At 36.8% G+C, this 21,203-nt stretch overlaps 2 protein-coding genes across 3 annotated transcripts; both read right to left on the reverse strand.

Annotated features, from left to right (window-relative positions):
* Positions 1–451: 451 nt before the first annotated feature.
* On the reverse strand, positions 452–3,467 carry LOC134875226 (trypsin-2-like). The gene is made up of 5 exons (XM_063899700.1): positions 3,271–3,467; positions 2,472–2,728; positions 1,490–1,626; positions 933–1,034; positions 452–510 (listed from the first exon to the last, which is right to left on the reverse strand). The coding sequence occupies exons 1-5, from the start codon at positions 3,465–3,467 to the stop codon at positions 463–465; spliced, it is 741 nt and encodes a 246-aa protein (XP_063755770.1). The 3' UTR covers positions 452–462.
* A 1,255-nt stretch (positions 3,468–4,722) lies between these two features.
* Positions 4,723–15,846, reverse strand: lipea (lipase, hormone-sensitive a). 2 transcript variants are annotated; one of them, XM_063899715.1, is made up of 11 exons: positions 15,730–15,846; positions 14,251–14,495; positions 12,859–13,143; positions 12,250–12,340; positions 12,001–12,146; positions 11,728–11,913; positions 11,124–11,276; positions 10,309–10,453; positions 8,945–9,172; positions 6,745–7,136; positions 4,723–5,772 (listed from the first exon to the last, which is right to left on the reverse strand). In XM_063899715.1, exons 1-11 carry the CDS (start codon positions 15,737–15,739, stop codon positions 5,503–5,505), a joined length of 2,151 nt encoding a protein of 716 aa, XP_063755785.1. In that variant the 5' UTR covers positions 15,740–15,846; the 3' UTR covers positions 4,723–5,502. The 2 variants fall into 2 exon arrangements, with proteins under 2 accessions (XP_063755785.1, XP_063755786.1); XM_063899716.1 differs by having other exon boundaries at positions 14,251–14,580; positions 15,730–15,762.
* Positions 15,847–21,203: the final 5,357 nt, after the last annotated feature.

The following is a 21,203-nucleotide window of genomic DNA, read 5'->3' on the forward strand; positions in this document are numbered from 1 at the left end:
GGTGTCTTGCTCATGTTTATCACATGTGACCCTCCGCGACGTTACTGCCACCTGCTGTCACACCTGGTTACAACGGAGACTATTTTGTACAGTGATACGTTTCCACATTTTTAATGGAAATATTCTCTATTCGTGCTTAAAATGGAGCCAAATATGGTACTCAAGTAAAAGCACTGGAGTGATAGTTTACTTTTATTTATTTACCTGTGAATACTTTACTTAAGTTATTGTATTAGAAAGTGTTTACGTCTATTTAACTTTCTCCAGTGCAATCAGGAACTTCCTGCTCCACAAAAGGAGGATGATACAATTATACAGTAATTCCAGGAACATCATTTGATTGTTACGTATGATGATATTTTAATGTTGTTGTTAAAACATGATTCACAGTCGTCAAATACATTCTTGAAAAGCCTAGAAATGCTAAAAGGATTTAACATAAACAGCGTTAGCAGAAGGAGTTCAATGAGAGGCCATAGTGGAGTAGATCCAGTCAGTGAACTGGCAGACCTGTGGAGAATACAATGAATATGACTTTTAAAGAATGACACAAGATGTAGCTTTGTGACAATGACTGTGCAAAAGATATGATAGAAATCAAGCACATTCAATCAGTAGGATGTTGCACTCAGATAAAAAAAAAAGTTAAAGCATAATTTGTGTAAGATAGCAGACATTTGAAAATAAAAAAATGTTTTTTGTGACCCCAGATATTACATTTAGAGTTTTACCTTCAGATATGACTGCTCACACCACAGAGCTGAGCTCTGCAATTATTTATATCTCTTTAATAACAATTGTTATAATGGCACATGACCGTCTGAACAGCAACTCTCAACATAACTAAAATCAAACACAGTGTCGAGGTGTTATAGTTTTTTCAGGTGTAGTTAATTCAATGAATGTTCCACTGAGAAATTGAGTATACCAACCTTGGCGTAAACCCCAGGGCGATTCTCTTCAGCACAGCCCCACCCCCAGGAAACCACACCCTGGAGCTCCCTGTTACACACCAGAGGGCCACCAGAGTCTCCCTGGTGGAGGAGATGCAAAAATGGTAATGTCTTCAAGAAAAATGATATTAATAATGATAGTAAGAGCAAGTTAAAAAGGAAAGTACAGTAAAAATGTGTTTACAATTAAAATGACATCTGGGGACATGACTTGGGAACTCTCGGGTCAAGTCCCTGAACAGACCAAGTATGAAGAGTGAACTGATTCTTACATGTATTGAGGATATAAATTGTGTAACACATTTAAAAAAAAATCATATCAACAGATGGCCAATGAGAAGGAAAAATAATAAAGACCAGACACAAAGTCTGTAAAACCGAATGTATTTTGCTACATGAAACTGGATAACAATCTAAAATCTAACTAGACCACAGTTAACTGGATTATATCAATATCTGAGGAACACCGTTATTCAACACACTATAAAACATTAAAATGGGCAAATATTCTTGTGTTTATTTGGGCCTCCGAGTACCTGACAGGAGTCCTTGCCTCCCTGGAGGAAGCCGGTGCAGAACATGGAGGAGGTGATCCTGTCGGGGTAGGAGCGCTCACAGTCCTGCTGCGGCAGGATGGGCAGGTCCAGGCAGTGCAGGCACTTCGTACAACCGACTGGACCACAAACAAAAAGAGAGACATTTTATATGGCCTAATCATCTGCAGTCAACGCATTCATATGAGCAGAAACAGCTTTATTAAATATATATATCAACAATTTCACTCCTGTTCTTGTTGCTTTCAATGTACCTATAAAGAAATAGAAAAACAGCCATACATGGGAAACAATGCTAAAAAAAAAAGGAAATAAATATTATTTATTATGTACATGCAAATAAGTGGAAACATATAAATGTTTATATATATACATTATATGTACAACAATAAATAACAACAACTTGTCTATAGGTATATAAGTCAGGCTGCTCTTGCACATTTTGAAATAATAGTTTAGTAGTATAACAAACTTCCCTACAGAAGTACCTGATTCTTTTTACAGTATCTGCATGTGTGTATATCAGCAGATCAATATATACAGAATTAATACCATTAATAACTTTGGCTGCAAGTTTTGAAGAAAAACAACAATTATTAACTGACATTGCAGATATGATTTGCAAGAAGGATAGATAATGTTGGCATCGTTTACTTTCATTTTCATTAAAAGATATATTTAAAATGATCATGTTGAGTATTTTTGAAGAGGATCTGTACCAAACAAATGTTTTAATAAGTTTATAGTCTATGATGTGTAGGCAGGGACATCTATGCATCAACACAGTCCATAGTTTTAAATAATATGAACACATATTTTGCCTGTGACAAATATTGCACTTCTTTAAATTTAAATAAATACCACCAATAAATAATTTCAATTTCAATGAATTGTGCAGCCCTACTGATTACTAGAAGGACTACAGGAACACTAATGAAAATGTTTTTGTGCATCACAGACTTACAGGGGCTCTGGGTGGCTCCCCACCCAGAGACCAGGCACTGGGTCCCTGCAGGGGCACAGCTGCTGGCCAGGGCTATGGGCTGGACATACTCATTAATCTTTGCTGGCTCGGCAAGTTTGATCAGCATTAGGTCATTGTTTACATTGTAGCGGTCGTAGTCAGGGTGGCGGATGATGAGGGCAGCAGCGATGAACTGTTCGGGGCCGTCCTTGTACCCAATATGGTGCTCACCCAGACGCAGCTCGATGTCCTCCCCCCTGCGAGGAAGGGAAGTGGAATAATAACATGCACTAGAATTATTGAAACATTGACTTGAATTAAATGTATTATTAACAGATTTCACCTAACTGTAGGTTGAAAGCAATAATATTAAGTTTGAATAACTGAGGTTATAGGTTCAATTAAGATTATTGCTCAACTAAACTAAAACACAGTTAAAGAACATACATTGTAAGAAAAATGACCAAAAAACTAAAAAAATTATTATAGAAAATGAATTACATAAATAGATATCCCAAAAAATTATGTACAGTATACTATGAAAAAATACTCTGAATAATGAAATAAAATAAAATAAAATATGTCTGGTATTTTTATGAAAAGTGGAAAGCTGTGCAGATATTAAAAGAGGTAGTTTGTCTTCCAATTTGCTAAATATTCAGAGGGTTGTGCAGAATTGGTAATACTTAAAGGAAATAAATACAAACCAGATATTGTTTGCATAGTGTGCATTAAGGTAATGAGTTGTAGTGTAGTGGAAGTAAGTTAGGTATGCTTTTCGCCACTGTCCCTTACATACTTATAGCAGTGAGCAGCACTGACCACCCAGCGCTCATTGATCAGGGTTCCTCCACAGTAGTGCCAGCCGTTGTTGAGGGACACCTGCCAGGGGACTTTGTGGTCCCTGCACTCATACCCCCCAACGATCTTATCATCAAAGCCCAGGGCAGCTGAGTGTGAGGTAGCACAGGAGAGTAAAGGACACACAGAAAACATGCAGGGAGTAAGACACAACCTGATTAACTTCATCAGCTGTGATTGTAATACAAATAATTAACTCAAGTATTTGGTACGATTTTGACAAAGTTAATTTAATTTGAGTATTTCCATTTTTTTCTAGATATACTTTTAGTCCACTACATTTTGGACGAATATATTGAACTTTTCACTCTTCTAAATGTATTTAACACTAATAGTTACTGATTACTTTGTAAATATATAAACTCATAATGAGCTTACATATGATATAACATATTTCATTTATTTGAAAAATGAATAAACATGTGAGTACATATTGTATTGTAAGTAAATAAAATGTGTATTTACATAAAATAACTAAAATAAAGAAGTAACCTGAATTGTCCTACATTTGATGAACATTAAAATGACATAATATGTATTTGTTGGTGATAAAAACTCAAAAGTAATGTATTATTATACTTTAAAACAGCCATTGGGCATAACTAATGTTTTTACTTGTGATACATTTTGCTTAAAATACTTCAGATACTTCACTTTTGCTTGTAATTGAGTTTTATAATATCATAGTATTTTCTAATATAACTCCATAAATAATGTTATTCTGTTAAGGGGGGGGGGGGGGCGGGGAATGTGTTGCAATCTGGTTATTTTGTCAGTAATTTAAGGTATGTGTACAATAATAGTGGCGAAAATTCACTTCAGCATTGATTTGTTTTTCCAAATATTCTTCATAATGAATGTTGGAGTAAGTGCAATGTATGGCATAGTGGATTGAATTAGATTCCTGATTTACACATATATAACCTTAATAGGGTCAGGAGGTTCATCTGGTGACTGCCAGAACATGTTGTGAACAGAGGACATACAGTAACACATTAGTTGCTAAGAGGAAATATTTAAAAATGGAAACTGTGTTATGGGCCTGATTCTTGATTCATGATTTTAGCCTTTGCAGACCATTTACATGCAGAAAAACCTATATAACACACTACAGGAAGTGGATAACCCCAAAAAGCACAATAAAGCCTCTTTAAGTGGTCTACAAAACAGCTTGTTCCAGCAGCCATCACACAAGTGAACTTGTTGAAGTATAGTCGCACTGTTGGGTTTGAACCCATTATTTATTTAGTTCCTTAATTGTTTTGTGTTTGTACTAGTTGTTTGTGTTGTTTTGAAATGTGTAACATAAAGGATCTGTTGTCTTTTAACTGCAAACCAAATCTATCTTCAGGTACAAATAAATAACCCAAACCTGAATAAACACAAACAATCATTTTTTCAGTTTTGATTTAATTCAGACTTAAAATTTAACACAGCGTAAATATTGATATGAACAAATAATAATTAATTTACAGTATAACAAGTTACATTCATAACCTAAATCCACAGGGTGAAGGCCTCCTTTTAATATGTTGTAAACACATGACAAACTGGCAATAACCAGATTATCCATTTGATCCTTATATTATTATTATTAATATTAATATTAATAATAATAATAATAATAATAATATTAATAATAATAATAATAATAATAATAATAATAATAATAATAATAATAATAATAATAATAATAATAATAATAATAATAATAATAATAATAATAATAATAATTCAGTGCATATGGAATGTTTCCCTGTGCAAGTAAACTTTGAATCCTGGTCAGTTTGTGCGGTACTGTAGGCAAAGATCGTACACTTCAAGCAGCTCTTCATTATAAAGGCACAAAAGCTTCTTTTTACATCATGTATCAGTTAAGAAATGGATCATAAGGCTGGTTTTGGTGGAGTCTGATATATTTTTAATGTGCGTTTGATCCAAATCTTTTTAGAAAAATACTTTAAAATTTCATCATTTGTCATCATTTAGTAGCTGTTTTTTCCTCAACCGTTTCAAGTGCAGCGTGCCTAAGCTACTTTTGTAGTTTTTTCATCTTCATAATTCTCCCAGTCTTGTTTTTTTTTCTAAAATGTATTGCTTCTTTCCTACCGACTCATGTCAGATCTCTTTTTCATCCAAGAACTACAAAGTCCCATGCATGGCTGATGAATCAGCCCGATGATGGACTGCTGCTCTGATAAGTGTCTTCCAGCTTTGGCCGTTTGCGGAGAGCAGGCCTCTGGTTTTCCTGCTGAAAAATCGCCCTCATTTGCTCTACGCACATCTCTGCAGCACCCTCTGTCTCCTTGGAGAGCTGCGACAGGCTGAGGAAGCCGTGAGGCAGGTCCTCCACCACCGTCAGGCTCACAGGCTGGCCCATGTCTCGCAACTTCTTAGCAAACATCACCGAGTCATCCAGCAAAGCATCCAGAGCAGAGGCCTGCGAAGATACATGGAACAAGGAATAAAAAAAACCTCAAACCTAGTTCTGCAAACCAATTTCTACTGATATATCTGCAAAAAAAGCTAATATCGGCCTGTGAGATGTATTGGTCTAGCTATATAATAGAATTAATACAAGTTTATATATTTTACAATACCGCAGACTCTATTTTTGAAGTGTATGAATATCTGTCTTTAATGCAACATTTTTTATTTTATTGATCAGGTTATAAACCATGATTAAGATTCATTTAGTGATTTCGCATTTTTCTCGAAAAGGCAATGTACTAACTTTTCCTGCAGGATATCTCATTGGACGTGCATGTGCATCTGTAGAACAGCTAATAGGAAGCTTTTTAAGTGGGTTTACTTCTAGAAGGTGCAGAGGCTAACTATTTAGAAAGCTTCAGCCAATATGTCAAATTTATTTTATTTTTTTATTGCACAATTTTACTTTTACCTCTTATGTTTCTGTGCATATTCTAATTCTATGTTATTTTTTCTTGTATTTATTTTTATTGAAAAATAAAGCAACTGTTACAAAGCCTATTTTCCAGATCTAACTAAAATAAAATATGATAAATAAAAGTATTCTGATTCAGTTCAGTAAAACTCTAGTAAGATGCCACCCAGAGCCCCTGTAAGTCTGCGATGCACAAAAACATTTTCATTAGTGTTCCTGTAGTCCTTCTAGTAATCAGTAGGGCTGCACAATTCATTGAAATTGAAATTATTTATTGGTGGTATTTATTTAAATTTAAAGAAGTGCAATATTTGTCACAGGCAAAATATGTGTTCATATTATTTAAAACTATGGACTGTGTTGATGCATCGATGTCCCTGCCTACACATCATAGACAGTAAGACATTTCTGACCACATCAGAAAACCTTTCTATTTTGTTTATGTACATGTTTTATTTTGTCTTTGTATTCTATGTATTATTATGAAAAAAATATCCCCTCTCTTACCACAATGTGCACGGGCGGCAGGCCTCTCAGCAGCTCGTTGGGAGACAACAGCGGCGACACAAACGGGTTCCTGATGATGGGGCAGGAAGTTGGGTTAACAAAGGCCAGGCACTCGGAGCGCAGGGGCTTAAAGCCCTCTGGGTAATCCGAGTCACTTCCACAATGAGGTGTGGAAGTGAGGGAGGATGTCCTGCCAGTTTCATCGCTCTGAGAGCTTCTCTGAGAGGAGGACAGGGAGCGTGCTCCACCTGTGGTCCGCGTGGGGTCCAGGAAGGACTGGATCCAGTTGGAGGCCCCCTGTGTGAGATCGCCGAGCAGCACGGCGGTGTCTCTGCCCAGAGCGCTCAGACTGCTGCTCTCCACTGCGGGCTGCACCGTCTGACTGTCTGTACCTGGGGGGGAGAGGACGAGCATAAGCAAGGAAGTAGACATGGGCAACATAGTGTGTGTCTTTTAAGGATAGTTTCTCAGGACTCAATGTACTTGTGTCAGACTACAGCTGCAACTTAATATATATATATATTTTTTCATGATGATTAATCTGCCAATTATTTTACTAGATAATTAATTTAAAGTAAGTCTTGAATTTAACGTTTATCATTTGTAAGAAAAAAGTAAAAACATATCCATCCCATATAAAGACCAGGTGATATCTAACAGCATTGAAGGTAGTCTTTTCAGCCACTTTTTATGAAAAAAAACCCCGAAACTATTTACAAAGCTCTATGTCAAACGTAGATAACTTAGCTGTATTTTCAGAGTTGTTTTTTTGGAGTCAAAGGGTCCTTTACTACTTCAGTGGTAAAATAACAAAACTAAAAAGATAAATCAATAATAAAAAGAGATAAAAACTACAGGATAAGAAGTTACTTTCATCAACATATCGATATGTATGGGTCACATAATTAGACAATGCTGGATAATAAAGCGAATTAACACCAAATACAGAAACCTGTCTAACCACAACGCTTCAAAGCAAATGTAAAACCATAATCCTGTTTTGAGTAGAAATGACCTGAAAACACTGATTGGATTTCTGCTGCTTACATAACACTACTTTCCTCTCAAAACTGCACACAACAAGCTTTATCCAAATCAGGGCAATGCCACACATTGTGTGTCATCGTTTCAGCGTCATGTGGCATGGCTCAAAGCAGCCAACACATGGCACTTTCCAGATCATATACAGACCATATGGTATGTTTACATATGCATATATAGGCCCTGCCACTGGTGCAGATTTATGACTCCTAAAAAAGACCAAGTCAGATCAGAGGCTCCAGCACATCCACACAAGAAGACTTACCAGTGAAAGAATGAAGAACATTGAATAAATTATAAATACCATTGTTTTATGATAATAAAATATTTGTAATTAAAAAAAGGTCCTGCTAAGCTTTTGGGGTCCTCCCTTTCCTGTAGTGTGGAATATAGGTTTTTGTGCATGTAAATGGTCTGCAAAGGCTAAAATCTCTGTGTTTCCTCCAGAGGGAGTTTCTCTCCCACACACTCCCCCCCTGAAACGCCTCAATTGGACTCCTTTGTTTAATTCTGTAACATCTATTGGCTAGCGCTCCCACACATAATATATGATTGGCTAACGGGCGGGACATTTCCGACATTTCTCTAAGCGGTTGACCAATCGCAACAGAACCGGCCAGCTAACCAATCAGAGCAGATTGGGCTCTGGTGTCAGACAGAGGGTGAAAAAGAGGTGCTATATGAGAAAAAAGAGCTTTCTGAACATTAAAGGCCGGACACATGTCACATTAGAGGCACAAATACTAATATGAACCTGAAAATGTCACTGCTCAAACTACCAGTTTCAGTGGTCTACTCAAAAGACAGTTATATTGAATGAAATACAAAAAAATGAACAAAAAAACTATTTTTTAGCATTGGAGGAATCACTCAGTGACAGACATATCAGAGGTTTCCAGCAATACCATAATAGGCTGACTAATCAGACCATGGGTTAATACACAGTATATATATTTAGTGTGGGAGTGATCATGAGTTTGACAGTACGTGACAGCAGGTTGGTAATTATTATCAACCTCCTTTCCACCCACATCATCCGGTTTATGCATAAATCCCTCTGAGGTTCTATTTTCTGTTCCAGTGGCACCGGAAAGTGCTCTGGTGTTAAATGAAGCGTGAAGCAGCACACACATAATGCTTTGCTCATATACCCACATACCTGCATAGGCATTGATGCACTTTGTGAGCACACCCAGAGGTAACAGTGGGTCAATGAGCGTGAGCAGGCGGGAGGGCGAGGCGTCAGTGGTGAGCAGGGTGGCGGGGTAGGCAGCCATGATGCCGTCGGGGACTCGGATGCCGCTGGATATGGCCTTCATGGACACAGTGATGCAGAGGTTTCCTCCGGCGCTGTCCCCTGCCAGGCAAACACGCTCTGCTGTGGAGCCTGAGACACACACACACAACTGTTAGAACCAAAATAATGATGGGGATTTCAGTCATATAAGAAACAAGGATGTGTGATAGCCATTTTATCCAAATTATGGCAGTAGAAGATAAATGTTTATTTTATTTTATTGTTGTTGAAATGCCTGGTTCAGATGCAATATTGCACCAGGGGCTATTTTGTCTAATGTGAATTATTTGTAAAGACGCCTTTTTTGATCAGTTCAGGTTATTTAACAGAATCAGAACGTTAGAAATATTTTCATTTATTTTATTTTATTCAACAAACAATGTGCGATATGTTTTTATTGACGCATAACGGTGTCCACGTAAATCACAATGTTATTACTGTTGCATATTTTTTCCTATCGATCAGCCATAATCTAAATCATATGCCGAAACAAAAAGTTCAAATGTAGCAATCCCTGCTTTTCTATGTGTATTATTAGTGTACATTAAATTATTTTGAATTTAAGACAGTTGGTCGGACAAAAGGTAACTTTAGTCACTTGTGGTGATGTCGTTTGTAACATTTCATAGACAATAAATGAAAACAAATTCAGCAAATTAATATCCAGAATAGAAATTCCTTTGAAACAGCCCCAATACCATTCATTCTTAATCCTATCATTATCAGGTCAGTACTGTAGGTCTCTGGGCCCAGACCCTTTCCAGGTTCCATATACTGACAATGTACACATAACAGATCACATGCCACTTTGAGTACATAATGCGCCCCTCCTCCTCCAACCACTATCACCAATCTGTACATATGGAAAGGTTGAACAAGTTCAGGGCAACTCTTTTGCCCTCTCTACAAATAAAGCCTTCTTTTGAGCCTCTTGTTTGAAAACATTGGCACATACAGTATATCTGCATTTATATTCCACACATTCTATTATATTTCTAAATACTCATTTGCATATGATTGAAAGACAGTTAATGCCAACAAAGTATCATTAAGCAAAAATACAGGCAAAAAACTAAGAAATACACCCTGGAATTTTGAGACAAATTATAATCCCTATATAAAGTTAGTGACACTCAATTCATGTTTTTTTTTTATCTGTTGAAACCAAAGACGTTATTCTCCCTATGGGTTTACGGTGTTGTCTGAGTGTGAGGCTGTGCATGTACCCAGCAGATGGCAGTTGTTCAGAGCCCAGCAGTAGGCGTAGAAACATTCCTCCAGAGCTCTGGGAAAAGGCGCTTCAGGGGACAGAGAGTAGTCCACGGAGAGAATGGGAACATTTAGCTCCTTCGACCAAATCCGGAGATAATTCTGATTCAAACGGAGCAAAATAACGAGGTGTGATGTAATGCAAACATGCTTATATTCATTGTGTTAAAACATCAATTTGTGGATTGAAAGATCTGCTTAATGTGCCTTAAATGGCTTTTATTAGGAAGGAATTAAGACCTATTAGCCTTTTGTACAACTTATTTTGATCCTGTGTGTTTTAGATTTTTGTGCACTTTTGCGTAATTTCCTCTTAGCTGCCATTTTTATTATTATTTTTATTCCGTAAACTGTTTTAGCTTGCTAAGGTGATACGGGTGGTGGGATGTTAATCAAGGACGAGAAAGAGAACAGATGATGGGAATCGGTTTGATGGCTATTATGTAGAAGGGATGTACAGTTTGGAAAAAGTAACCAATTGCAACTATTTTAACTCACAACATACAAACGATCATGGTGTGATTTTTTTAAAGGACTTTTTAATTAATTCTGTAGAATGTAGTGATTGGCTGTGACCTGTCTCCAGCTTTATAACACTGCATATCGCACTAGTCCAAATGACATGACATGACATTTTTATAACATTTGGATTTATCGTTTCGATTTGTTATTGATAAGGTGATTTTGTTTTTTACGTATAACTGAATAAAAATGAGAACATTTGATAAAGAGAAATTCTATGAGATAAGGATAACCGCAGCATGTGCATTACCTCATGGGATCTGGAAGTCTGGGCCACGAAGCCCCCCCCATGGAAGTGGATGAGCAGCCAGGGGGAGCGGGGCTGCTTCTGCACCCAGGGGAGATGAGAGGCTGTGATGGGGGGAGGATCGTCTCGAGAGTAAGATAGCAGCTCTTCACTCTCCTGTAAGGTTAGAGGATGAGTCATAATGTAATTATTAATAAAGGACACAACGCAGCAACACATTTTCACATCTGTTTGATGTCAGGATATAAATATTGAAAATGTAGGGAATTGGAATATGTGTTTGTTTTTGCATCAGAAATAACATACTTTTTCTTTTCCCATCTTTGAAAAGTTACATTTTTCGTGCATATATATTTTATTGTAATAGCGGATATATGAACACTAATGTGTATTTAACATTTAGTTTAAAAAGCTTGGGCATCAAAAAATAATGTAGGTGTAATTCGCAAAGTCTTGTATTTGTTAGTATTTCAAACCAAATGACTTTTCTTTAAATGTTTAAATGTGTATTTGTGTACAAGTTGAAAACAACCAAGTAAACTAAACTAAACATAGCATGAAAATGGAACCCTCCCTGAACACGTTGCCCTTCCCTGTGCAGCCTCACCTGTCCTTGTCGAAGCTCATGGGAGATCAGGCGCATGTGGACGGGCCCGGGGCCCCAGTGGGCTATGGGAGGTGAAATGGTGGCTGTTAGTCTGGGGTCCGAAGCCAGGGGGAGGCGCAGAGTCACAGGAGGCACAGTCAGGGTGTAGTTTATTTGCACAGGGCTGGAAGCTATTCTGCTGAAGCCCTGCACAGAGAAAGACATGCTGTTAAATCATTACAGAGGACTTTCTATGATATGAGAGCCAGTAGAAGAATATTTGCCCCTGCCTACTGTCAAAAGGCCGGACTCTGTGAGGTTCCAGAAGGATTTCCAGAACTGCATGTTCAGGTTCTGGGTGATGCGTTCAAACTCAGCACCCCGTAGCTCTGGATCCATCACGTACTTCCCTGATGTGAGAAGGGAAAGGGCGGCCAAACCTGGAAGAGGAGGGAGGATATTAAGCATGAAACCATCTGAACAGGGCACAACAGGACATTCCAGAAATTATTACCGGAAAGTAATGAAGGAAAGAGTACTAACCCAGGCCAGACTGCTGTTTACCAAATGTCTCTCCATATGAAACCATGCTAATGACAACGGTCTGGAGGAATGGTCGGAGAGAGGGAGAGAACTGTGGACAGAAACATTGTATGGTTAAAAATACCAGCTTTAGTTTCATATAATATAAACAAGGAATACATACTTTGTTTTATTGAAGCCAAAACAGACTGAAATTAAGAACAAATTAGAATAGGAATACTTACGATAAATATTTATATTGAACTGGTTATTAGCAACAGGCTTAAATAAAAGCTATTTCAAACACGTTTAGTTGAAGGAAAACCTACTCTATGGAATGAAAAACTGGACAAAAATAAAGGAACTTACACCGAACAAGGTTATAATAAATTATTAATAGTTCATTCAATTAAATTAATACATCAGATAAAAGAAAATCATAATAATTAATATGTTTGAAAAAATGTTTTGAATTATTTACATTTTAGTTTTAAGTTTTTAACTTAACATACCGAATACATGGTTGAAGATCTACGAAATTTGGGAATCAACTTAAATACCCTTGTGTTACCACTCAAAGTAAAATGTTTTTATTTAGTTTAATACACAATTCAGTTTGTGAAGTCTGACCTGAAAGCCTAGGCAGCGTCCGTAGAAGCAGGCTTTGTGCATGGAGCTGTACTCCCGCACAAACCTGCCGCTCAGGTCCCCGTCTTGCAGGGCATACAGCTGGCCGAACTCGTTGTCGTTGAGGAGCCGCTGGGCGAGGTGGAGCAAGGCCCGCAGCTGGCACAGGGCGCTGCTGTATGCCTCCATCTCTGAGGCATTGTGGTCCGCCCTGAAGAAGGCACTGTTGTAATTAGAGGCGATGTAGCGTCCCTTGTGAATGATGTGCAAAAGGCAAGACAGCAAAACCTGAAAGACAGAAAGAAAATAAAACATTTCTTCATCTGAGAAGGTAGGTAGGGTAAGGATAAGGAAGATATTTTTGGAATTGTGAACAAATCCCAACAAATCAGCGAAACAAACCCAGAACAGTTTTTGCAATCAAAGTTTGATATAGTGTATCTTTCTCTGTGGCTCAGAGCTCCGTTTTTGTTCAAACATGATAAATAGAAGAGTCAGTCAGAGGGTCACAGACAGGATTTGACAGTACTTTAGCCAAGAAATGACATCAGTTTTCTACAACAAAACAAAGCCAGGGCCACAGCATGTTTTAGTAGTCAAACAAGTCCTCCCTTACAATTATGTCTGTTGCAACAACATCACAACATCACGTTCCATGCATTTAATATTATTTAACAGAAGGAAATTGCACATTTTTGGGGGATTTTTTGTTGACTGAAATTTTTGCATGACTAAAAATGTTGTGTGCTTGGTATGTTGGATCGGACCACCATGGCTAAGGGTTGGACTTGATGAAATTAAATATCACGTAAAAATAAAAGTTGATCTAAAGGCATTTAGGTAATTTATCAACGAGTTAGACTTAAAGTACCCGAGTTATCTGTTCAATTAGCTTTTTTTATTAAATCTATTTTTAAGTTGGATTTTGAGTATTTTCCTTCGACACGCAATATTTATACAATACTCTGCTTTCGAGATTTTGAATTATTAATCACCCAAGTGTAGCTTCTTAGATTTTCAGGCAAATTTTCCCATTCGTATTTAGGGTAATTATTTACAGTATCAACAAAGTTGGATGATCAACCCAAAAAGTATTTGTTATTCCTTACTCATATAAAAGTTACCTTGTTGGAGCTTCTCATAAATGGAAATTAAAATATTTTCTGACATTTTAAAGACCAAATAATAATAGTATATAGAATAGATCAATTCTAAAAGATTTTGGAGCCCTTATTTTGCAATAACAACTATAAAGGTTAGATGTAATGCCTTTAAAACACTGATTCTAACAAAGAACAAGTAACATACACAAGAACACGTTTTGCATGAAAGGGTAGAGAGTAGAAAGTAGAGAGGATTCACACCCAAATACGAGCAGAGTTTGGTCGGTCGTACCTTCACCAGGGTGCGGTAGCCATTCCCCGGTGTTTGTGCGTCAAAGTCATAGTGGTGGAAGACGGCGGTGAAGCTCCCGACCACCGGCTTCAGGGCCTGTCCGTGCTCCTGAATCTGTCTCAAACACGTCACCAGGCGCTTGGCAACAGCGCCGTAAGGCAAATCAGAGCCACACAGAAAAGCAATGTTGTCTTCACATACCGTCTCCAAGGCTGTAAACACAATCTTGTAATCCATATCTGAGGCTGCGAGAAAGACAAGCGAATGGATACTTTAACCTCCTTTATATGTGCCTCTGTGGTCCTCAATGCAGCAGACATGTGATGTGCACTAAAGAAAAGAGAACATCACCCAGAGGGTAAACACACAGATCCTAATGACTTCATCTATTGCAGCAAGGCTCACTGCCCGGGAGATAATAGTCTTGTTATCTGTTTATTAAAGGGTTGAAGTTCTTCTACAGCCAGAAGATAGTACTTTGGAACAAGGCCAGACACGACTAGCTGATGTGAAAACATCAAACACTGTAATTTCAATTACAAAAAAAATAACTAAAGATTGAGCATAAACTATTCAACTTCTTTCAGATTTACAAACCTACTTGAAAACATGTAAACAAAAACAACACTGAACAAACACATTTCGTCATTCTCTGTAATTCCAAAACAATATGGCGTTTATATTTATTTGGTATGTCATCTTCGCCATTGAACTAAATAACCCAGATAATCTCACGAGATCCAGTTTCAGTTTCTGCACATGTTTATAGAGGAATAGGCTATATCAGGCTTTGGCATCAGATACAATTTACAAAAGAGTAACATAATATTAGGGGCTAGAATAAACAGTGTGAAAACGTTGTTGTCTTTTTAATACGTATTCATTACTAAGTCCGTCCACAAGTCTTTAGTTTCTGTTTTGCATGACTCAATAGGCTTCTTGATTCCTTTGGTTCCTATGCTGAATTTCACCATCTACCCTTAATAAACAATCTGGTTGTCCTTCAGCAACCCCTTCAAAGCTCAGAGGCTTTGAACCAAAAACAGCTGATGGTGACGTAAACTGTCAACAGGCTCTCCTCTGTTACTGTCCGACACTGAGATCAGTTTCCAGCTCCACAGATATCAGCTTCTCATGCTGGTAAAAAGCCTCGCTTTAGCTTTGGGAGCCTTTTCAGGGCTCTTTCGCTAGCTTCTCTACATTCCTTTACACAAACGTCACTGCTGAATTCCTCACTATTGTAGCAAGTTACCGAGCCCATGTTAGCTACAACCGGTAATACCTAACTCCACCGACACAAGTTTGACGACTTCAAACAGTCGAACACGTTGTTGCTTTACCTGTTTACAGCCGTGTAAAAACCTTGAAATACAACGACATAGCTGACTAACATCTAGCGCGGCCCCAAATCGCCATGAATGTGCGAAACACGAGTTATATATGAATGTTGGTGCGTTGTTTTTGGTAGACTTCACTCACCGACACGCATCTTCCTCTTCCTTGATGTTTCTGACAGAGCCACGCAGAATGCTGGGTAACGTCATGTGGGCAAAGCGCGAGGCACGGATCCTCCGCGCGTGCTCCCGTGAGCCTGCTATATGAATCAACAGGTGAGCTAAATCAAAGTCACAGTTGGAAATATAATACATTTACTCGTGTTGTATAATCGTACATATTTGAGGTACTTTATGCTCAACTACATTGTGAGGTTATAATTTACTTTTTACTTCACGTTACATTTACCTTACAGATAGTTGTGTAAAGTAACTAAGGCTATATTTAGTCAGGTACTGTATTTAAGGACAATTCTGAGATAATCTTACTTAATTTAATGATTTGTTATGCTACTTTATACTTTTAGTGTGTTTCAGAGTTGGACACGTTTTAGTCCACATCATGGATTTAGTAACTAGTTACTGGCGAATAAAGATTATTAATTACATTATAAATCAACATAAACATTATGATTTATTATTATTATAATTATTATTGTTATAAAGCTTCTTATATCTTGGGTAAGCCATGCAGCAGTAATTAAATGTAGCTCCACATATTCATTCTCAACATTAAAGTTATGAACACATTAATGCATCAATAACTATAATCCAGTAATATCGTGATAAGAAGTCAGTAGTATGACCGATTGTCACATACATTAATTGACTGTTTATTCAGTTATTCACATTGCACATGCAAATAAGTAATGATGTATTCATTCATTTTATCATTTATATTAAATAGGCTGCCAATCAAACATAAATAAGCCACATTATGCCCTGAAAATATACATTTTTAAAGATATACCTATGGTACATGTTTGTTCGTCCTAACTGTTGTACAGACACATGAAACAATAGCAGAAACAAACAGGAAAACAAACTAGAAGATACTTTTTTCCTGCGCAATATTGCAGTTTGTGTTGAGATTATGGGAGTCTCTAGTAGCCATCGTGTTACTTGCAACACTCTAAGCATCTGAAGTTTTCATTAGCAGAGAAAAACAAACAGGATTTTTCAGTGTCAATCAGTTTAATATGGCAAAAAGCCAAAAAAAGTATGTATGAATCTACTTTGAGTTTAGAAGTCACATCTTTTGCATTGTTACTTTCTGACACTATTAAATGATTACTAGAAAAAACATCTAAATATGCCTGAAAGTTATCATTATATAACCTATTCTTAACTTAAGCATAACTTTAACAAGCAATGACAAAAGCCTTTTAAAGAAACTGTTGGGTATTGGTTATATCCGTCTCTTCTACTAATATGATTCCAATATGTCTGAGATCAGGCGTCAACCACATTTCTAAATGAAATCGATCTATGTGAAGTGAAACATGTTGAACTTTTACATCTTATCAGGTAAGGTTTATATGGTCAATTCAGGTTTATCAATTTGCTGCCAAATGCGAGGGAAGTACGTTTTATCTCTTCTATTTGCTCCCTTGTCTCATTGATCAGCATCACAAGGCTTTCTTTACAACCACCATTAACAACATTAAGATTACAGAAGACATCATGGATAAATTGATGCTCAAAATGCATGAGGTGAGTTATGGTAGTTTTTATCTTTTAAACTAAAAATATCTTTGTTGGTGATGTTTAAAATATTTTCTGCAGAATCAATCAGGTGTGCATTGGGTGTGGTGGTCACTCTTTAGTTATAATATATTCTAAGAGTTATATTCAGTAGTATCTGATTTGTGAACACATCAAATGTCACCTCAGTGAAGTTATGTTGGTGTTTTACTCAAAACTGTAAACTTAAACATGTCCCTCGTCTGACAGTTGCCCATGCAGGCTTCCATGCTTATTTAACATCCTCTCCTTTGCAATGTGACACCATAAACAGACTGTGAGGCAGAAGAACAGACCTTAATGCCAAACAGCTAAATTCAGCACTGGGAAAAATACAGTTGTGTTTGGAGTGCCAAGTTTCACACTACTTCTTAGCAGTTTCTGCCACAATAGTAAGAGCTATCTGGAAAATAGAAAGCCAGATGTAAGAATAATCCCTGTCATTTTTATTCAGGGTAAATGTAGTTTTCTTTGGGACTTTCTCTAATGTTTTTTTCCCTTCTGTGACTCTGCATTCTGTACCGAAACCTCAATAACATGCAAGTCACGATGAGCTTTTGTGACCTGTTTGACTTTGTGACGCAACATGCTGTATATTGTCTGGTGCTCAGGTTTTATGTGGCACTGCTGTTTTTACTAAGTGCGTTTGTGCATACAATCAATGAATTGTAGATATGCCTGTTCAATAGTCTTATTAAGACATGGCTATAACTGTTAACTGTATAAAATGTCAGGAAATATTGACAAAGTTCTAATGGTATATTAGAGACCAAAAGATAATCAGTTAACCATCATATTTGACGAATAAAATCAGAAACTCTATACATTTTAAACTGGAACCAGAGACTAAAATGTAAAATATTTGCAGTTCATTATCTGTGGTTTAATAAATAACTGATTTGACTAGTACATTTATTTGAACATCTAGATCTTAACATCTATGAGATGGATTAACCCATTGAGACATGACATGGATGATCCCCTGACCTTTAGCATGAGGTTGATATGTATGGCTTTATGTAAATAGTCTGGATAACTTATAACAAGATTGCCATTTTGTTTATTGCATACATTCCTGACCCTCTCAGGATCATTTGTAATAATTTTATTGATCCCTTCTTGATTCACTTTTCATCTAGCGGCATCTAATACTTTGGTTTGTGACTTAATACCTGCAGAGCTAAAGTCTACTTTGTGTTTATTGCAAATGGGCTAGTGTTACCAGGCTAACATATAATTAAGATATTAAACATGGTAAGCATTGAACCTGCTACACCTTAGTATTGTCAGTGTGAACATTGCTAGTTTTAGCATTTAGCTTGAAGCACTAAAATTGAGTTCTAGACCGTAGATGAATAATTTAATATCACATTTGTTGACATTTCGTTTAGCTTAATCGGACTTATGATAATCGCACTATGCTTTAGAGGAGACACTACTTGTTAGTGAGATGAAAACGTCTAACTAATATACAATATATCACCACAAAACCTCCTACTACACAAGGTTTTGTTTTGGATGGCCTTTCCCCTGGTCTTAAAGAAGACACGTTACAGTAGCAATAGAGACTGTTTATTAATTGCATTTGTGACACAAGTAGATGTAATTCTGATGATGTTACACAAAGCTTATTCTTTTACATATACCCCAATCACCATAATGGCCTAGTTTGAGTATTATCTGGGTACTTTCATCCAGTTTCTTGTTAAAAGTGCCTGACCATAAAGGTCAAGTCACAACCACTCACTTCGCTGTCGCTGCCCTCACAGAGACCCTCTGTTTATCACTGACCTTAGATACTGGTGACAGGCCTATCTTAAGCCCGGGTATCAGTAAATGAAGCAAGTTTACTCATAAACTGTCAACAGAGCTGCCGTGCAAACAGCTCCCCTGAAGTCCATGCTGGTGTCCCGGAAGAGAGCAGGTTTCAGTGCGCTTTCAAGTGTTAAGGAAGAGTTTTATTTCCTGCTTAAGGCAGTTAATGGTAACAGGGTTAAAGAAAGAGGGCTTTTGTTTTATGTCCTTTTGTTTGCATCTTTATAGGCATTAGAGTTTTCTGGTTATCGATTTATTTCAAATACTTGATTACAGATTTAAGGAAATAAAAAAAATTGGACATGAGGAAAGATTTTGGGGAAATTCCATCGGAAAACATCTACTTGTTTTTCCGATATGTTTCCACCCTTTAAATCCAACAATTTACAAATATTTTCCTTGTTGATTAATCTTGCTTTTTCTTTTTTATGAATTATACTTTTTAGTTCAAAAGACAATCCCATTTTTCTTAAAGTGATTATAGACAATTATGTTTCTGTCGATGGACTAATCAATTAATCAAAACCAATAGTAATAAAACTCATAAAACCCCCTTACCTCTCATGGGATAAGATCTGGTAACAACTTAAAAGGAAAACACTCCCCTTTTGTGCACATTTTGTTGGGATCATTGTAAAATACTGGATTTCTAGCTTGCATATTTCCTAAGAGTGCAAATACATAAAACATCCCTCCATGGATATTAGATGCTTCTATGGCTGTTAAATGTTAATAAAAGCTACTGTGCCATTCAGGGAGGCAAACCTGGAGTAACGACTTGCGGAAAAGAAACGGCACGTCCAAACTAAGGTTAATTTCAAAGTCTCTGTCACCTAAACACACATGAATAGTGGCAATGAAGGCTCAACAAAGTCACTGATGTGCAGTGTGGCCAAGAGGAGGGGATGTACGGGGAGCAGGTGTTCCTTTCAAATAAGGGAGACAAATGGGTCAATTGCTTTACTGCCCTATATCAGGTAATGCTTTCTACATTAATGTAAAAGAAGAAGGGATAGAACGCTCTGTTTTACTGAGAAAAGCCACCTGGAGGCAGTATAAAGTCATCTTAATTAATATTCTTCAATTAACTAGGAAGATGCCTTTAGGATAAAAAAAGGTGATATGTCTTCTCTATGAAAGTCTGTGATAAAATTACAGAATCAAAATGATCTTTGTTGTATTGGTGTACAACATAAAAATAATAAGATGAAATGGAAGAAATCCGAAAAATACAGAAGTCAAGAAACATAAATAAAGAAGAGCAGAAAATTAATTAAAGGTATTCAAATCTACTATAATATGATGCACATTAAATGTAACAGTGAACATGATAGGTCAACTTTGAACCAGGAAGTCAACCAAATGGATAGTTGGATAGTTACTTTAATACATATTTTCCCTTCCTAAAGGTCTAAATAATGTTGGATCCTACTTTTGCTATAATTAAACAAAAGGGTCTTTGCGTCCTCTCTCACTTGTTTGCCCTTGCCTTTAAGACTATACGCCCAAAGTTCATTACAACAATTCATAACTAAAGGCAAGTAAGTAAGCATCATTTCCCTTATTTATTAATCATTAATGGTTTGTAAAATGTCAAAAAATATGGGAAAATGCCCATTCCAAATTCCTTAAGCTTAAGGTGCGGTATGAAAATACTTTTTTTGGCTCAAAGATATTCAGTTCACTATTACAAAATAAAGAAAATGCCCACAACCGAGGAGCTGGAAAAGAAAACATTTTCTATAAGAAGTCCTTTCATTTAATGATCAAAGAGGCCAAATAATGTTCTGCTGTCTTTGTAAACTAAGATGTATGTGTAAAATATTGAAATGTCCCTTTTACTCTGGCAAGTACAAATATGAATCATGGCCAAAACTAAGAAAACAAAACGTGGTTTGTAATTTTCTTAACTTAATTTCAAGTTTTTTGTTTGTAAAAATGATCACAATCAAAAGCTTCTAAAGTTATGGTGTTTGGCAATACATTCAGGATAAGAATTTTAAAACTGGTGAAAACCTGCAATCACAGCCAATAAAGAAAGGACAAGAGCATCAAATCTTC

This window comes from Eleginops maclovinus, chromosome 13 (genome assembly GCF_036324505.1).
Source record: "Eleginops maclovinus isolate JMC-PN-2008 ecotype Puerto Natales chromosome 13, JC_Emac_rtc_rv5, whole genome shotgun sequence".
NCBI classification, from domain to species: domain Eukaryota; kingdom Metazoa; phylum Chordata; class Actinopteri; order Perciformes; family Eleginopidae; genus Eleginops; species Eleginops maclovinus.

Bases quoted from the DNA above. Each gene is read 5' to 3' on its own strand.
- LOC134875226 (XM_063899700.1), bottom strand. From the start codon at position 3,467: ATGTTTTCTGTGTGTCCTTTACTCTCCTGTGCTACCTCACACTCAGCT. The intron at 2,729-3,270 runs GTATGTAAGGGA...CCTTCCTCGCAG, and splicing joins AGTGCTGCTCACTGCTATAA to GGGGGAGGACATCGAGCTGC. The intron at 1,627-2,471 runs GTAAGTCTGTGA...TTTGTGGTCCAG, and splicing joins GGGAGCCACCCAGAGCCCCT to TCGGTTGTACGAAGTGCCTG.
- lipea (XM_063899715.1), bottom strand. The intron at 11,277-11,727 runs GTGAGGCTGCAC...CTAACCTTACAG, and splicing joins ATGAGCTTCGACAAGGACAG to GAGAGTGAAGAGCTGCTATC. The intron at 7,137-8,944 runs GTATGTGGGTAT...TCTCCCCCCCAG, and splicing joins GTGCATCAATGCCTATGCAG to GTACAGACAGTCAGACGGTG.